General features: G+C 43.7%; 1 protein-coding gene and 1 long non-coding RNA gene across 2 annotated transcripts in view; one reads left to right on the forward strand and one right to left on the reverse strand.

The window, feature by feature from the left end:
* Positions 1-18,059, forward strand: part of GRB14 (growth factor receptor bound protein 14) — a gene marked incomplete at its 5' end in the record, with an annotated part of 130,160 nt that overhangs the window by 72,866 nt on the left and 39,235 nt on the right. The window contains 2 exons of the mRNA XM_019553543.1: positions 3,180-3,336; positions 15,932-16,053. Of these exons, the coding sequence (XP_019409088.1) occupies positions 3,180-3,336; positions 15,932-16,053 (279 nt within the window). The remainder of the gene's footprint in view (positions 1-3,179; positions 3,337-15,931; positions 16,054-18,059) is intronic.
* LOC109323000 lies at positions 7,105-8,794 on the reverse strand. Its single transcript, XR_002104524.1, has 2 exons — positions 8,650-8,794; positions 7,105-7,492 (listed from the first exon to the last, which is right to left on the reverse strand). It is a non-coding gene; the product is annotated as an uncharacterized LOC109323000 (long non-coding RNA).

The following is an 18,059-nucleotide window of genomic DNA, read 5'->3' on the forward strand; positions in this document are numbered from 1 at the left end:
TGCTACTTCACGGTCAGGGCAGCTAGGATCTGGAACCAACTTCCAAGCGAAGTGGTGCTGGCTCCTACCCTGGGGGTCTTTAAGAGGAGGCTGGATGTACACCTTGCTGGGGTTGTTTGACCCCAGTACTCTTTCCTGCCATGGCAGGGCGTCGGATTTGATGATCTGCTCAGGTCCCTTCCGACCCTACCAACTATGAAACTATGAAGTACTAAAATAATATCAATGAGTAATATGTTCATATTCTGAACTGCTGAGCATGATCTTGGCATCCTCTGTGCTAGGTTGTTTCAAGCTCCTATTATGTTTGGGAAAGCAGGTATTCACCTAGAAATCATTTAAACATGGAGATGTACCATATTCCCTTTTTTTATCAGGGATTAGAAATTTGGAATAATAAAAATGCAAGTGGAAGCGATAAAAATCCAAGGTGTATTTTTAAACTTAACTCTGTTGGTAGCAGCCTTAACTGCCTGTCCTGCATGCCTCCCTTGGATGTGCGCTTATACCTCCAGTACAAGCTTGTAGAGTATGCATACTTAAATCCTGGGTACCCTGCCCTCTGTCATGAAGTTGGGTGCAGTGTCACTTTGATCATCTGGCTCTGTAGCAAGACACCTTTAGCCTCTGAAGGTGAAAAGAGTGCTATGTAGCCTGTTCCTAACATTCAGGGGCATCCACCAGGGTTGCTCGCTCTCAAAAATGCCCTGTGTCTTTAGCCATTGAACCAATGCTCCACATACCTGACAGACTTGGCCTCCCATTGGTTGCAGTCCCAGTCACGCTCCCCTACCCCCAGTTAAGGTGAAAGCATTGTCAATTATGTGACTATTTCTGTGAGTAAAGAGAGCGATATCCAGTTCCTGATTGTGTTAGGGGGTCTATGAGCATGCCTTCTCCAACTCTGTATCGACTGGCACAAAAGTGACACGTTTCTCCTGGACACTTGGGCCAAGACCTGCCTGGAGGCTCAGCCCTGGTGTCATGATGCTTTCAAAGCCCTGGGTATATCCCTAGGCCCACTGGTGTATCTAGCAAATAATTGGGAAGGCCTTAGTGAGGAGGTTGAGGTGCACAACTACAGCTGTGGCACTGGTGGCTGTTTGGCTTTGCCTACCTTGGCTGGGTTTTCATCAACAACCTGGCAGAAAGGTCCTGGGAGGAGGCTTCCTTCTCCCTGACACAAGGAGTCCTTCTCCCTGATACCCTGTAGTGGTATGTTGTCCCGCTCTAGGAGTTGGAGACTGGGGAGAGGGTGGGGCTAAGCTGATCCCTGCCCAATGTGCTGGGCTACAAGGGGAGGAAAAAAAAGTCCACACCACAGTGGCTTTTCCTCCCTTTTTGTACAGCCTGGAGCTAGGTGGGCCTGGGTGTCCATTCCCCTGTCCCTCTTCCTGCTGGGCTGACTGGCCCAGGCGAGAAGCAGGCTGGGGAGCTGAGGCTTTAGTGCCTCATCTCTGTGACAGCTGGGGGTGGGGCCAGCCTTGCTCTGTTGGAGTAGCCAACATATCCCAGATCTGCAAAGCATCCTGGGATGCTGGGAGTTAACTTGAATCTGGAAGGGATCTAGGACAGAGGTTCAATAAACTGATTTAACCAAAATCAGTTAAGTCTGATACTATATTCAACCAGGTTCATCTTAAACCAGTTTCAGCCATTTTGAAAGCAGTTTATGTGCACTGAACTTCTGTTCTTTTACAGGTTTAAACTAGTTTCTCATCGCTTAGCCTGGTTTATAGGCAACTTCTGTCCTTAGTCTTAGTGTTTTCTATAGCTCCTAAGAGTGGTATTTGTACCCTGTAGTGAGAGGGAAACTGGCAGCAAGTATAAGGGCTAGGGTTTTCTGCCAGCTTTCTGGCCATCCATCAATGCTCTTGAATGGAAGAGACTTAACTTCTTCTGCCTGTTAATCCCTTAACCAATGCGAGTTCTACTTAGGCCCAGTTTAGACTTCAGAACTTCTAGTTTGGGAACTCCACAGTGAGCTTTTCACTGGGTTAGTAGTACGGGATTCAGAGGAGGGGGAGAGAGAGAGGGGAAGTGTGTGTGGATGTATGTGTGTGTATGTATGTACATATGTGTGTGTGTGTGTGTGTGTGTGTATGAAAGATAGACATATATTTGAGGTATAGTGTTGCTTTATGGTACGGAAGTGTTTAAAATTTATTTTAAACACAAGAGTTTTTAGTTAAATGAGGTAAAAAAAAATAATGAAAATATTTGATAATCCTCAAGTGAGTTACATATACTATAGTATGATAAAAATGCATCTAGAAACAATGAAATAAAATGTAATTCAAGGAAGACTTTTAAGGTAAATATCAAGAACAACGTCCAGAAATGAGGGATCCTCCAGGTAGATCTCCCCTACACAGTAGGGTAAATTAGCCTGTGCTGAACTTTGTGCTGACTTGGCTAGTTCCTCATCTAATGAATTTAAAGCTCCCCCTGGTATCTCTGCTTCTGTGACTGAACCACAGGCATATCACACTGTGTCAGAGCTTGACCAGAGAAGTGAGATATTAATTTGTCCATCTTAGTATAGTCCCAAGCTACTAGAAAGCAGAGGAAGAAACCCTGTGCTGGCTATAGAAATTAACTTGAGTTAACTTTTTATATTCTCTCTCTCTCTCCCTCCTTCCCACCCCCCACTTCACTCCTCCTCTTTCTCTTTCAAAGATTTTAAAATAGGAATAAACACTCTGCTCAGAAGAAATGAAATAAGAATAAAAGGTTGAGCTCCAGATTTGTTATTTTACTGGATTTCCTAGGATTATGTAAATTCATTGGGTTTTTTAAGCTTCTAAGACCCAATGAAATTAATGAAACCTCAAGGTGCTGGCTTCTATAATAGTTTTTTTCACTGTTTGCTTTTGTTATCCTTTAAAAATAAAAAATAATGGCAAATATATTTTTTTTTTCTCTATAGACTTGTGTTTACAGATTAAAACACCTTTCTGTCAGCCAACTCAGACTTGGTTTCTCACATTTTTCTGTTTTATATAAGTTTACAGGATCTTTGAATCATACTGTTCATCCTTTGCAGTATCATCTGTATAAGAACATGTGGATCTGGCCATCAGAGAGGAATATGCCAGTTTTGTCTTGTTAAATTTTATCCAGTGCATTTAGGTTCTTGTCTCAGTCGCAGCATTTTAGCTTGCCTTCTTTCTTTACAGGTAATAAAAGTGTACAGTGAAGATGACACTAGCCGAGCTTTGGAAGTACCAAGTGATATAACAGCCAGAGATGTATGCCAGTTGTTAATACTGAAGAATCATTATATTGATGACCACAGCTGGACTATATTTGAACACCTTACTCAAATAGGTTTAGGTACGCTTATCCTGTGCATGCTGTAAAAGCCCTAACATTTTTATATGTAGCAAAGTTGTAACAGAAATATTTTGATGCAAACCAGACATAAAGCTTATTTTTTTTGTTTAATTCATTTTGGTACGTGTGTATGTTGTGTGTGAGAGGTGGGGTTGGAGCAAGACGAGGAAAGGATTGTGAAGTGCAGTTATAATGTATGTTTGCATCTGAGACAATGATTTGTAGAATGCTGGCTCTTAACATTTTTATGGTAAATTACTTCTGGTTCTTCCTTGGTTTTATCTGGGCAGTTTTTCCCCTTGTGTATTGTTCCTATTTATCTCTAGCAAAAGAATGGGGATGGTATTCCAGTGCAAACTTTGTTGATGCCACTCCCAGTGCAACCTGGTGAAATTCTGAGAAGGCTTTGTCAAGAAATACCATACTAGCAAGAGAAGCATGATCATATCTTATTTGGACAGCGTGTCTCTGTCCTTTTAAAGTACATTTTGTGCTATTGAAGTAGCTTTTTTGATTTCTGTTTGTAGTATAATATGTTTAGTATAGTTTTTATTTGAAATATAGCGTAATTCAGATTTACACATTTTTTTAACCTTTTCCTAAGCCTCATATTACAAATAATAATAAAAAAAATCTTCATCAAATAAGTGTTAAGATTTTAGCCACCAAAATTAAGAGATTCAAAGGAATGCCACGACAAAGTCTTAACCCTCATGGTATTGCTATATATAATATAAATATTTCTTCTTGAGTAGAGGTATGAACTGACAGGTACTGGCTTTATATTTGCAACCTGAATACAAGTTACATTGCTGTGTTGGTCTCCTTCCCTTTTTAATGAGAGGCATAATTTAAAAATTTTTCAATACAAAGAGAAGCTAACCAAGGCATATCACCTACTGAGTTTGTAAATGGGTTAAAAATATATAACACAGCAAAAATTGCATTCACTGAGGAGTCACTGTAGATGCCTATTCCTAAAAGGCAATGGTTTAAAGTTACCCCAGCCAGACATTCTAAATACCTTTTTCAGAATAAATAGTAGAGCACTAACTTTCTATAGTGCAACTTTTGTAAGAGAGCTATGGCTGAGAAATCTACTGTAACTCAAATATGTAATGTAAGTATATATTTCATTTTAAGCAATTCATACTTCCTTTCTGTAAGCAGATACACAACTGAAGCCAGGTCAGATCATGGTTACTCTTCTTTATTTATTTGATAAATCTTGCTGCATCATTCCATAGTTCTGCCTCTCCCATTAAATTGCATTAGAGCCAGCATCATGCCTACCTGTGCAGGAGTGTGAGTAGAGAAGAAGAGAGTTACTGGGACATCCCTGCAGCTTCTGGAAGGCCACTGTGGTTGAGGTACAAATTAAAACATTCTTCAGGATGATTGACTCATAGAAGGAACATTTACTACTACATAGTGGCGTGAGGACTAGGGAGTCATAAATGTGGTTTAAAGCCACTATTATGTTTTCTTTTTGGGTTTGTGCTGATTGTTCTTTTTCAGTGTGGGGCATCTGGCCCTATGTGTGTGTATGTAGAATAAAGCTGACTCTGCACCTTGGACTATATTATGTTTAGCAGTAGTATTTTAAAGATGAACTACAAAGCTAAAATTGTTTTTGTTCTTTACTGCTCCTTTATCCTATAAAGACATTCACAAATGTTTTTCAAACAAAAGTTTTTTCTGCTTTGCAGCATTTCAAAGATATTTATAACCTTTTGCACTCAGGGTGTCAGTTGTAAGCTGCTTCCATCTCAGAGTAAGGTCAGAGTTAAATCTGGGTCAGGATTGTAAATTGACTGACTGTGCTACCAGAGGAGAAGGTATAAGGATGGCTTTAGACAATACTACTATATAAAATAAGTGTTTTCTTTATTTAACAATGTGACTGGTGTTAAAATAGAGAATGCCTAGTAAAAGAATCACTAAGGGGAACAACGATAAACCTGAGATGTGATACTGAAATTGTTTACTGGTTTATCAAAATTATTGATATACATTTTTTTTATCTTGCAGAAGATCTGAGGTAGTATTCCTGTGCAAAACAGTATTGGTGCCACTCCCAGGGCAACCTGATGAAATTTATGAGAAGGCATTGTTGGGATATTCGGATGGCACTTTTTAAAGCCATTATGGTGGTGATGGGTAGTTGCTTGGTGGTTGAAAGATCAATCCTTTAGTCAAGGTATTATTAAGATATTTGAACTGGAGCAATCTTTGCTTTAAATGAATGTGTTCTTTTCATGCCACATTTCAAATACTAGTATGCTTGAATTCAAAGGAATTCATAGGCATGTCCTGCAAAGCAGAATGTTTGGAGACATGACTATTTCTTCATGAGAACAAGGTTGAGAGAGTTTCATCGTGCGCTCACTGTTGACTTCACCTTCATCAGCAATCTGCTGAACTCTATCTTTTTCCTAATAAGTTTCCTTTCTAAGGAATCTGCATAGCCAGACTGGCACAGGAGGCAGATAATCATGGAGACGACTCTTCCAGTTCTCCTTTACACTATCTGCTTTTGAATATTTAAACATTACAGCTGATTTAAATACTTACAATGCAAATTCAGACCCCATTTTGGTTAGTGAAGTAATTGTGAACTGATCTGTGTTCATCAAATGTATTTTTCATTAATGAATGAGTAGCTAGGGTGAATAACTTTCTAACTATAATTTGTTTTTGGACTGTTTGCTATTCATTTATCATTGTTATGTAGTTTATGCTTTTAAGTCCCTGGTGTTTTTCTTTCTTCCAGCTGAATGACTGAAACTCTTTAAACAGGACATGATGAAAAGCTAATTTCTAGTGCAAATTTTTGGATGAGAAATAATTCATGCTTAAAGTTATGAATTGATTCAAGACCATTTTTCTGTAGCATCCAGCAGCTGTCCAAATATTTCTGAATAAGAGATGATCCTAGTAATCATAGTGATCTAAATATGGTAATTTATTTATTTTAAATATTCACAAGTCATTTTATTTATAAAATATTTTTACCATAGCATTATTGGAGTAGGCTGTTTAGCTTTTGATAGAGATATTTGAATAACCATCTGCACATTCAGGGTGGAATGGACGTAGGTTGTATATTTATCAGAAATTACTTCAGACTTTGGTACTTCTCATCTTTTAATACAAGCTTAAAAACAGTAAGCAGTTTAAAAATCTTAGTTATACATTGCAAATGCCAATATTTGATTTTGCATTGTAAGTATTAGTGATAATTGTCAGTTGTATATGTTGGCGGCTTAGGCAACAATACATTTTGAACAGGCTCATGCAGATGTGTGATTTTTTAATATCCACCGGATGTCACTGTTGTTCCTTGTATACTCTATTTATTTTAAGAGAATAAACATTAGCTCTTGCATCCTAGGATATTATGCACTTTATGCTTTTTCAGCTATGGTTTTTAATCTATAATTAGGGTTATAGTAGGAAAAAAAATGTATGCAGTACCATACGTCTCATGCAGGTGCTGATGCAATAAATGGCCTGTTCAGATACCTTAAAAGCAACTTGACTAAAGATTTGATCTTTCAGTCACCAAGCGACTACCCATCACTACCACAACAGCTAACAAAAAGTCCTCTGGATTTCTCAGGTATCCGCAAGTTAGATGCTTGGGCTGCAGCTGTCTTCCTGAAAATACTGAAGGCATCTCAGGCATGTCTGCAGAACTCAGGGTCTGGTCCAAGCCCTTCAGTTTTCTGTATAGGTTCTTTGCTTTTGGCTTCTGTTCTATTTACATAACTTCCATATTACTTACTGTTGTTATCCTGGAATTTTAAAGCCAAATTTTGGACAAGTGATGAACAGTATTCTATATGCATTTTTCTTTTGCTCCCTAGGATTGTGCCCTAACAGGATTGTCTGCCAACCTCTGTCTCCACGTTGGTAAAGTCATCAAAATATAGCATGGAAATTGTACTCCACCTGTGATGTAGACAGAGTGTGACAGAAATCCCCTTCTGTGGAATCCAGGCTTACAAGTAGTGCAAGGACTCTTTGTTTTGCCCAGGTTTCTGGAGAGACTGTGGCTTATCTTGCAAATATAGAGACTCCTCCTGGGACTCTGCCTTTAGAAGAGGCCTTAAGCCACTTTTCAGTTTTTGGACCTTAAAAAACCCATTTTCTCCTTGTGACCGCCGGGCCTTGAATAGCCGCTCTCGGGTGGCCTTCACTCTGGTGGTAGACATCAAGTGCCTTACAGACTCGTGTCACAGACTGAGTAGATGTCCCCCCACTCAAGTCGCCTCCCCTGTTCTTGCCTGCCAGTACTTCTTGTTCCCCACTAGGCAGAATTGGTCATCGAGTGTACTTGGTGGCCCATGGTTTGCCCAGCAGTCATTCACGGGGCTCCACCACCCCTACACCTCGGCCTCACACCTCCTCGGTGCGTCATCCATCTGTTGGCCTCATCCCATCTGTTGGGATAACGCCTCCTGGACTTGGCGTCTAGGTGCCCATAGCCTATAGCCACGTTCACCCGTGTGGGTCTACCCCTTGGCCCTCCTTGCCTCTGCCCCTTCTTTTGGGGAAACACAAAAAAAGGTAAACCTTCCAAGGCTTCTCCTCAGACCCGTCCTTCGGAGATACCTGCACTCTTCCCCTATGCTCCTTCACATGGGGTAACTAAATAAATGTAGTAACAAAACACAGAATAAAAAGCCACTTCCTGATGTGGCGGCCCCTGCCCCCTTGCTATCCTTCCCCAGACTCTAGCTAGGGGGGTTGCTTTATTCCTGACCCGTCACCTCCAGTATTCACTCCCGTCTGCCCGTCAGCCCGGCTGGGACCGGCTCCGACTGTCAACCCGGCGATACCCGCTCCGACTGTAAACCCCTCAGGGCTCTCCCGGGGTCTTCTCCTCTGGCGTGGCTTCCTCCTCACCTCTGTCATCCTGACACTCCCACCTGGGGTCAGCTCTGCCTCCGGGCACAGCTCTAGCTCTGCCTGTGGCCGGCGTGCTTGTCACTCCCTCGCCATCCCATGTGGGCTTCAGTCGGGATGCTCTGCCTTGCACTGCCAGTATCCGCCCCTGCTTGCCAGGCTCTGAGGGTCCCTTCTGCTCCCTGTGGTAGTTGCAGCTCCTCTCCTGTGCTGCCCGCCTCTTCCGCGGCATCAGCTACCATTTTTATTTTCGCCAGCTGGCTTCTGAAGCTGACATCATCAGTTGGCCATAATTGAATAAAGAGGTGGCTGATGAGCTGCGCGGGCTCTTCATTCTGCCCCTTTTGTGCTGCGTCTCGTGCTGCCAGTAAGTATCCTCCATTACTTCTGTCCCTGGGACACTCCTATTGAAGGAGTTTTTGTGGGTTAAGCTAAAATATTCTTCCAGTTACTCCCTCAGTCTGATCTATCTAAAAAAAAAAAAAAAATAGTCCCATACTTGCACAGAGTAGTAATTTTATGGCAAGAAATCTGATATCTTTTCTGGTTTTCCTTCTTTCTAGAGCGTCTCGGCTCCCATGTAGAAACTATCAGAAATGGATACAAGATTTTAAAAAGGAGGGTTATACTCCCTACTCCCAGCCTTCTGTCTCTGCCCCCTTCCTCTCCTCACCCCATAGCAGACAGATGGCATAGTAGGAGCAGCTGAGGACTTCAACTCCCCTGCCTGCTGCTGCTGGCACTGTCCCAAAGTTAGGGGAGCTCCTGTCACAATTCAGCCATGCTGTGCTCACCTGAGACTGCAGCTGCAACAGGTGGCACATTTTTGCACCCCCCACAATACCTGTTCCTGGGCTGGTGCAGAGAACACCCTGGGGAACATGCCTGCTCACTGGGAAGGGCATTATGTCCCTTCTCTTGCCTCAGGGACAGCATGGACAGTCAGGAAAGGGAAGGAGCCATGGTTTTGAGCACAGGGGAGTACTTACCTTTTTTGAGATTTTAGACTCAGGTTCTGCTGTGGCGATGTGATAGCTCTACTGCATTGCCCCTGGATCTGCTCCTGGAAGTTATGCTGAGCTTTTGACCCCTACAGGAGGAATCCCAGAAGGAGCCTTATGTATAAAGGGGAGCCAGTTAGTTGCCAGACAAGAACAAAATCATACAACACACTCCAAAGGACAAGCCAGGAAACATCCTAATGTATGAGCTCCAGTTCCTCCTCCTTAAGTTTAACATCTGCCAGGGGCCTAAGATGCAATTAACCATTTAAGTGTGTTCCTTTAATTAAAAAGGTCCAATAATTAAACAATTTCTTTTGACCCTGTCCCAGGGGAGAAGGGGGGAAAGAACCCCAAACAATAAGCCCTGGAGCGGGGAGCACACGAAGAAAAGAGAAAAGATATAAAAATAACTTAAAGAGATTACTCGCTGACAGCAGCAGGACCCGCGATGCAGCTGGAGGGAGAGAGAAAATCCACGCAAATCATAAGCCATGCCTTTATCCAGCTGAGACTGGCTGGTGATGTCACTGGCAATCACCAGCTGACGGGGATAAAAGGAACCACTGGGGAAGATGGCGAGGAGGGCAGAGCAGAGATGGGGAAGTCTCTGACACTGGGCGCTTCCCGGAATACCTGGAGAGTGAGAGCCAGCAGGGGCTCTCTACTGCAACAAGGGACAAAGTACGGCAGAGATGGAGGAGACAGAAGAGGCTCCCTGCACCGACAGAAGCAGGGTCAATGGAGGGACAGCAGAGTCGGAGGAGGCTCTCCTCACTAGCACAGGTGGGAGCATTGGAGGCACGCAGGAGGCAAAGGAGGCTTTCCCTCTGGGCGGAGATGGAACGGGGCAGCAAGGGAAGCTGAGATGCACCCCAGCCAGAGGCTGGGTGTCAGCCCACAATGCGAGGGGTGGCCAGATACATAGGGAGACACCCCAGGATAATAGAAATGGGGCACTTCCCACAGGGGAGAAGGATGACAGTGGCCCATGTTATACAGGGCAAAGGGAGAGCCGTAATGACTTGGGGCAAAGGGCCATGGTCTGCACTGACCATGATGGGCCAGACCTCAGCAGGATCAGAGGGTGTGAAGAGTTGACCGTCACCCTGACATAAGGGTAGGGGAAAAGGACCGATCAGGTCCTCCCATGCTTGATTTTTGTTAGTCTTTCTTTTCTTTGCTTTTCCCCCTTTTGGAGAGGCTGGGAGATAGGGTGAGGTGATATAGCCAGGATGGCACTGTCTCATATTTTTCGTTGATCCTCCATTTTTTTGTTGGAGTGTGGAATAAATTCTGGAGTCCTGAGTAGGGACTGTTCAATCCAGGAGGGCGCGATTTTTTTTCCATAGCCCTATGGCTGATTGAGTTAGTTGCCTCAGGAAGCAGGTCCTGGGGCATAGTAGGGACACGTGAGCCAAAGGGTCCCAAGGAAGACAAACATCATGGGGAGTATGACCACGAAGATCTGACGACCTGCTGGAGGTTGGTGTGAGGTTGGGGTGTAGGGGAGGTGGAGCCCCATGGACTACTGCCAGGCTGTATCCGCGCTGCAGCTGAACCCTGCAGCTGAACAGAGGATGGCTGGCCCTCCCGCTGGTATAACTTTCAAAGTCGTGGCAGGAGAGATTGGGGGAAGCAACTCGGGGGATAGATGGCAGCCCACAGGCCTACAGGAGATCATAGGACGCCCTCTACTGGCTGCACGGACCAAGGCCGCACAAGACCAGATGTTTGAGGCCTGACGGGTACAGACCCAAAGCAAATACTTTTTGGTTACTTCATCTTCGGGTTGACCTCAAAATCAATTTTCTTCCCCCCCTCCCATCCCTTTTGAACTTCCAGAGAACTGAAAAAAATAATTTATTCACACATCTCTCCTCATATCCTTAAGGTGGTCCTTGCTCAGATCACCTCACCTCAGTTCTCCTGTTTCTAAAATGGTTATAGAATCTTTCTACTGTGGCATTGAGACTTACTGTATGTAAAACATTCTGAAATAAAGTATGCCATAAGTGGAATGATTTTCTATGGATATCTTTCTCAGAAACAATTACATAATTTGTAGGAGCTGTACAATTAGATTATATAGTCTTCAAAGTCCTCCTTCACATTCAGGAGGAATTGCAGTATTGTTAAGGAAAAGTAATCTGATTACAGGATTATGATTTAAAACATAGTTCTCTGTTAATACTTAATTTCCTTTAAAATGTCATTTGAATTCACGTAAGATGTTCTATATAATCTACCGTATTAAAGATCCTTTGGGTAGAATTTGTATTCCTTGCCAACCTTTTTTCCCCATTTATGAGGGTGATGCGGTATGTCTTGCCATTGGTCTAAGTAGTAGGTTTCCAGGAAATGGTATTTTCTTAAACTTCACAGTGCCAAGAATTTAGGATTTTAAATGTCATGCCAGAAGAGATCTGTAAACCTGGTAAATATATTTTGAGAGAACACCTCACTCTTCAGTGCTTTTCCATGATAATAGAAGAAAAATTCTGGAGTAAACCACAGGCTGGCTCTGTACCATGTGTAGCCTCTGGGACTTAGGCAGAGCCATGTGCTGCTGGGGGTCTCTGCAGCAATCCATAAGCACCCCAAGGGCGCACTGCTATCTGCTGCCACCAGCACTGGGGGCTGTGTGCCATGAAGGGGGGCCCTACACAAACTCACATACATTCCCATGCCCTCTTATAAACCCCACACTCACAACCCCCTCCATGAACCTCTCCACACCCTCCTATAAACTCCACGCCCACAAACCCCACTACACACCTACCCAAGTACCCACCCCAAACCCTACACTTCCCCATATAACCCACAACCCCCTACATACCCACCCACAAACCCCATAGTCACACTCCCTCACAAACCTCCCTCCCACAAATTTTGCACCCTTCATGTCTGGCTGCCAGGTGAGTGAGAGCTGCGGTCACATGGGCAGCTGATGCACTGTAGGTCTGCCCTGTGCCCACACCAATGCAGCAACATGCTTCCCCAGCCTGTGGAGAGTCCTGGTCCTGAGAACCACTTGGGGAGGGGGGGGTTGATGGGCTAGAAGGGGTGTGGGGGAGGTGGCAGCAGGGGTGGATGATGGATACGGTAGGGTTTTGAGGTGGCAGCAGGTTCTATGGGTGTATGTGATGGGCCAGTGTGGCAGCAGCAGTGTGTGTGTGTGTGTGTGTGTGTGTGTGTGAGAGAGAGAGAGAGAGATGTGAGGGGGGGTACTCCAGGCAGGAGCCCTCCTGCCCCCCTGGAGCAGCCTGTGCAGGAGAGGCTGGTCTGGAAGGGAAGGGGCTTGCCCAGCCCAGCCCCTGAGCCCCAGTCAAGGGCTTCCCAGGAGGGGCATGGGGATCGCTGGGGCCTAGGCACAGTTGCAGGGAGCAGAACAGCAAAGGCTGGCACTGCTCAAAGCCACAAAGCAGTGGGTGGGACAGATCCAGCTGGACCCGTGTCCTGGTGCAGGGAGGGAGCTGCTGTGAGGAGGGTGAATGGGGGGCAGGCAGGTGCTCCAGGTCAGGAGTGAGTGGCACTGGCAGGGCTGTGGGTTGGTAGTGAGGGGCAAAGGCATGGGCAGGGCACTGGCATTTCAGTGCTGCTTAGTGCCACAAAGCCGTTGTGAGAACAGCTGCAGCCTGACCTGCATCTTGGTGAGTGAAGGGAGCAGGGAGAGCTATGATTCTCTATGATAAAAAAACCAAATGTAAACCCCAAAGTATAGAGATATATAGAATTTATTTTATTATTTATTACATGATTAAGGCACTGGTAGACTTCCAAATTGCTTTAAAATTTGTAAACATCAATAAAATATTGCCCAACTGGTCTCTCTCTCTCCCTCTCTCTCTCTCTCTCAGTATTTCATTTTAATCATGGAAAAATGCAAATTTTTAGTATTTTAACCAGAGTTCAGATTTTTTTTTTATCAAAGAATTTGCAGTTTTTAAACAGGGAACACCAGGATCTCTGCTGGTGAGGCAAGTGGTGGGATGTAGGCAAAGGAGCCTGCCCAGGGCTGGTACCAGAGACCCAGCTGGAGGGTGAATGAGGTGGCTGATCTCCTAGCCATTTGAGGCCAGGAGGACACACTTTGAAAGTTCAGAGTGGGCCACTACAATGATGACATCTTTTAGGTGATAGCTGCCCAGGTGGCAGAGTGGGGGCAGTGCCGCATGAAGGCCAACGATGGCCCACTGGCAGCTGGCTCAGGGGTGTAGGTGGCTCTGCTGTAGTGTCCATATCCAAGTTCAGGCAGCCGTGCAGTCCCCATCCGGGTCTGGCAGGCACACAGCTGTGGGGACTGATGTTGTTGCAAGTGGCAGGCCAGGCTGTCACTGCCGCAAGGAGCCAGAGCAGAGCCACAATCCCCTGCCTGAGCACCCCTGCCCGCAGCATGCAGGCTACAGATGGCAGTACTCCAACTCTGGAGAAAACTGTCCCCATCCCACATTCCTAGAAGCTCCAGAGCAGCCCTCTGTGCTGCTCAGCTGCATGAGCTGTTGGCATGGCGGAGTCTGATTTCCATGGCAATCCCAGCCTGAGTTTTCCCACGCAGTTGTGGCTGGGGTCTCCATGAAGACCAGTGCAAACCATGAGGGCAAAGGCAGCTGGGAAATGGAGTCCCCAGCTGACCAGATCCAGCCCGTGGGCCTGATGTTCCCCATCCCTGTCTTAGAGGTAGGTGAGCCTCTTCAGTAGATGGATAGTTTGGGTGTTGAATTACCACAAATGGTGAAGGCCAGTGCTGGAATGAGGTTCAGTCATAGTTCTTTAATTTTTTTCTGGACCAATATCTTCAAAAAATATATACAGATTCTGTGGGCTCAACATGAAGCTCCTTAGAAGGATCAGATATTCAGAGGACTGATGCAGAATGCTTTTTGAAAGTTGTCTTTTTAAAGTGCCTTAAGTAGAAAACCCAATCATCTGAAAACTTGGTCTTCACATTTTTCAGTGCCATAGTAAACTCTGATTTAAGAGGGCAATTTTTAATTCTGATGCTTCTGAAACATGTCAACAGAAAAACACTTTGACTAATCTGTATATTTGTACATTTCCAGCTTCATTGTTTTGCATATACAATCATTTTTTTTTGTACAGTACTAGACAGCAGTTTTGCCAGGTTTCACAATTTCATCGAGTCTCTCAAGATAGCTAGTGACTTTCTTTAAAGACTCTTGGTTTCAAGTGTCTACATAAGTATCACAGCATTCATTCTTTTTTTCTCGTATTTATAAAAAAAAAAAAAAAAATATTTTTTTCTTAAAATTCTTTTTTTTTTTTTTTTTTTTTTTTTTTTTTTTAATTTGGATTGGCAATACTGGGGAGGAGAAAGAGATTTAATGAGAGTACTATTGGAACAGAATGGCATAAGAGGTCTTATAACTTAAATGACTTAAGCTTGTGTACTGGAATTTAATTTTAAATTGAAGGTGTTAGTGATCCCTTAAATTTGATTCAATAAAGTTACAGATTTTTGGCCACTTTTATAATTAAAAATAAATTGTGTTATCTTCACTAGTTCAAGTTCCTTCCAATGTAGAAGTAGTCCACTAAACTTTGAAACACATCCACTTTCTATATAGCATGGACATTACACAATGTATTTAAGTTTTTCAAAGAAACCTATCCTACTATTATACAGAAATGACAAATTTAATCCCAGTCTTGCAAGAATTATGTGTGTACTTTGCATACCATGAATAGTCTCACTGAAATCAGAATGCCTTTAAAGTATATATTATTTTTATTGAAAGATGGGGACTTCAATTCTATATCAGTAGTTTAGTCACTCATGCTTCAGTCCCTCCTAGTCTGGCTCTGTATGAGACATGGGGGCAGTTCCAACTAGATACACTGGTGGCAGTTGTGGGACCTATGCCGAGGCACCCCTGAAACATTCTGGGATGCCATGGCATCCTGGTTGAGAACCACTGCAATATTGTATATCCAGAAGCAGCCAGGATCTCCAGATTCCCTTTCCTTCTGGCTTCTCCTTCCCTGCCCCAGGAGATGGGTGTAGGCCACAGACCAAAGAACCTGAGAGAGAAGGAGAGCAGTGCGGGACTCTGGCTGGGAAACTTACTGTGAGACGTGGTGCCCAGATCCGTGGTGCAATGGAGGAGACCTCCTGGTATGTAGTGCAGCAGAGGGGTGGCATCAGGGCATGCAGTGCAGTATGAGGATGGGTACTCAGGTGCACTGTGCAGTGTGTATGTGTTTCAGGGGCTTGGAGGGCACCAGAATGGGCAGTGCATCAGGAGGTATGCTGTAGTATCCTCAGGGGCCATGTCTCCTACTGGTCAGCTTGTAGGGCATGCTGCCCCTAGCTGGTTAGAAGTTTGACAACCCTGTGGTATGTAATAGCGTAGCTTTTGAAGAGCCAGCACCTTGTTTTCCAATTTGGAAGAGATTTTAAAATGTTAGTGTTTGAGGAAGGAAGTAGAAGATAAAATTAGCTGTTTTACCCTGTTGCAGGCAGTCATGTTTTAGGAACACAGTATTTGAGCACTGTCTAGAACAGTGATTTTGGTGACAAAACATAATGAGCACAATGCATCCCGGTTATCTAGTTACTGTTGAAGAAAGATTAGCCTTAATTTGTCTGAGCTCAAAAGTTTTCATCATCACTGTGCAGGTGGTCTTTAGTACAGAGCTATATGTTTTTCTTTACTTTACAGAAAGATCTCTAGAAGACCATGAATTGGTGGTGGAAGTTCTGTCAAACTGGGCATTGGAAGAGGAGAACAGACTTTACTTTAGAAAAAATTATGCCAAATATGAGTTTTTTAAAAACCCAGGGGTAAGTTATGAAATGCTTATCTGTGCATTGAGAACATATGATGAAATAACCTATTGCCTTTGCACATTAATGCCTCTTTGAAACAGTCTCTGAGGTGCCACTCTGTCCCCTAACTTTTATCGTTATCTATAAGACATCTAAATTGCTCTAATACTAACTAACATTAACAGAAGAAATTAATTGTAATCACATAGGAGAAAGATACTGAGAAAGGAAAGCAGAAGGGTAGCTGGGAAAATTTTATACGTATATATTTAAGTGTGTGTGTACACACACACACACACACACACACACACACACACACACACTTAACTATTCAGGTATTGCTGGTCAGGTCTTTTCATGATAAGGGAGCCTTAGACTCAGTAAGGGACTGAAAAAATACTCCCTTTTCACATAGAAAGAAAGTTAAATAGATTCTAGGCTTGTGCTTAAATTTCAAGAAATTTGAAGCTTTTGAAATTCAGAGAATTGAAGGAAGTTTTTGTCAAGCCATGGGACACTAGTAAATCTCTCCCCTACATTTGCAATTCAGGGAGAATCTATCAACTATCAGTTTTGTCAAAGATGTAACTAAGTGACAAATGACATGAGCAAAAATGCAGGATGCACACTGAAAGACACAGGAGATCTAAGTTCTGCTCGTAGTCAACATTCATTGCCTCAGGCAAATCACCTAATCTCTTATACCTTAGTTTTCTATCTCTCTGCTTCATAGAGATGTCACTAAATTATTTGATGTTTATGAGGGCTCAGAAGGTGAGCCATGGAAGAAGATTTCCAGTTTTTCGGTTGTGGCTGACCAATGCTGTTGGCAAAACAGCCATGAAGCCATATATATGAAAAATATAGATTGTCACTAACTAACTGGCCAAGATGCGTATATAGGAATTGAATGGCTCCAATCAAAATTCCTTTCATTTCAAAGGAATCAGAAACGTGTATGTTTTAATATATCATCAGCTACTTTGGAGGAATTTTCATTTAAGCCTTTTCTAAGGTCTGGTTTATAATATTTGGATTTTGGGGCAACTCTTCAGTTAGTATAAATATGGATAGCTATGCTGAAGTCCTCAGCTGAGGTTTTAATCCATAATATAACTGTTATATTGTATTTTCATTCATATCTGTACCATATAAAATAACTGTTCACAATTAATTAAAAGAGGGCTTGTTTGTTCCTTAGTGAAAATAAGTAAAAATACATTAATTGAACTTCTTTAATACAAATCAAATATTTAGGCAGTTTATTCCATTTATTTTCTTTATTGAAGGGAAAATTCCATACAAACTATAACAAAACGTTCCATTTTAATGCTTTGGCCTATATGTCCATCTGCTTAACCAGTAGGGGTAGATCCAGGTGGGGTACAGTAGTTGGGGCTGCCCTCTGCTTCTGCTACACTCGCCACTGTCTTTGCCTGCACCTGAAAACTTGCATAGCCTCTCCCTATAGCTGGAGCCCCCAGTTTGGTGGGGGGACACAAAGGAGCTGGGCAGGGAGTAGGCTCAGGAGCTGTGGAGGTTCACCTTCTGCCTCAGCTTTCCCCAGATGTTCCAGGTATAGGGACAGCCCCAAAGCTGCTGCAGAAAGAGACTGCAGCTGTACAGGGTGCTGGGCTCAGCTCGAGGCAGCAGTGGTAGTTGGTGGATCTCCTGCTTCTTACCATCCCCATCCCTCCCCCTGCTGCTTAGGAGCAGGCATAGGAAGAAAAATCTTCCTCTGCCACAGTCTGTGGCTGATGCAGACATGGAAGAAACCTGAGAGCCGCTCCTGCTCTGCTCCACCTGTGGATTGCCGGATGCAGATCAGGAAGTCGGGCTCAACCAGGATCATTGGCAGTGATGGTGGATGGATTTCTCTTTCTAGCCCTACTCCTTAAAAAAAGAGAGAAGCGAGAAGGTGAACAGACAGCTGGCACAGAAAGGAGTAGGCAGGTAGTATAAGCAGCAGGTGCAGGAAGGAGGAACCTCCCTATTGCCACTGCTGTTCCTGGCCACATCTG

This window comes from Crocodylus porosus, unplaced genomic scaffold (assembly GCF_001723895.1).
Source record: "Crocodylus porosus isolate Cpor-Errol unplaced genomic scaffold, CroPor_comp1, whole genome shotgun sequence".
NCBI classification, from domain to species: domain Eukaryota; kingdom Metazoa; phylum Chordata; order Crocodylia; family Crocodylidae; genus Crocodylus; species Crocodylus porosus.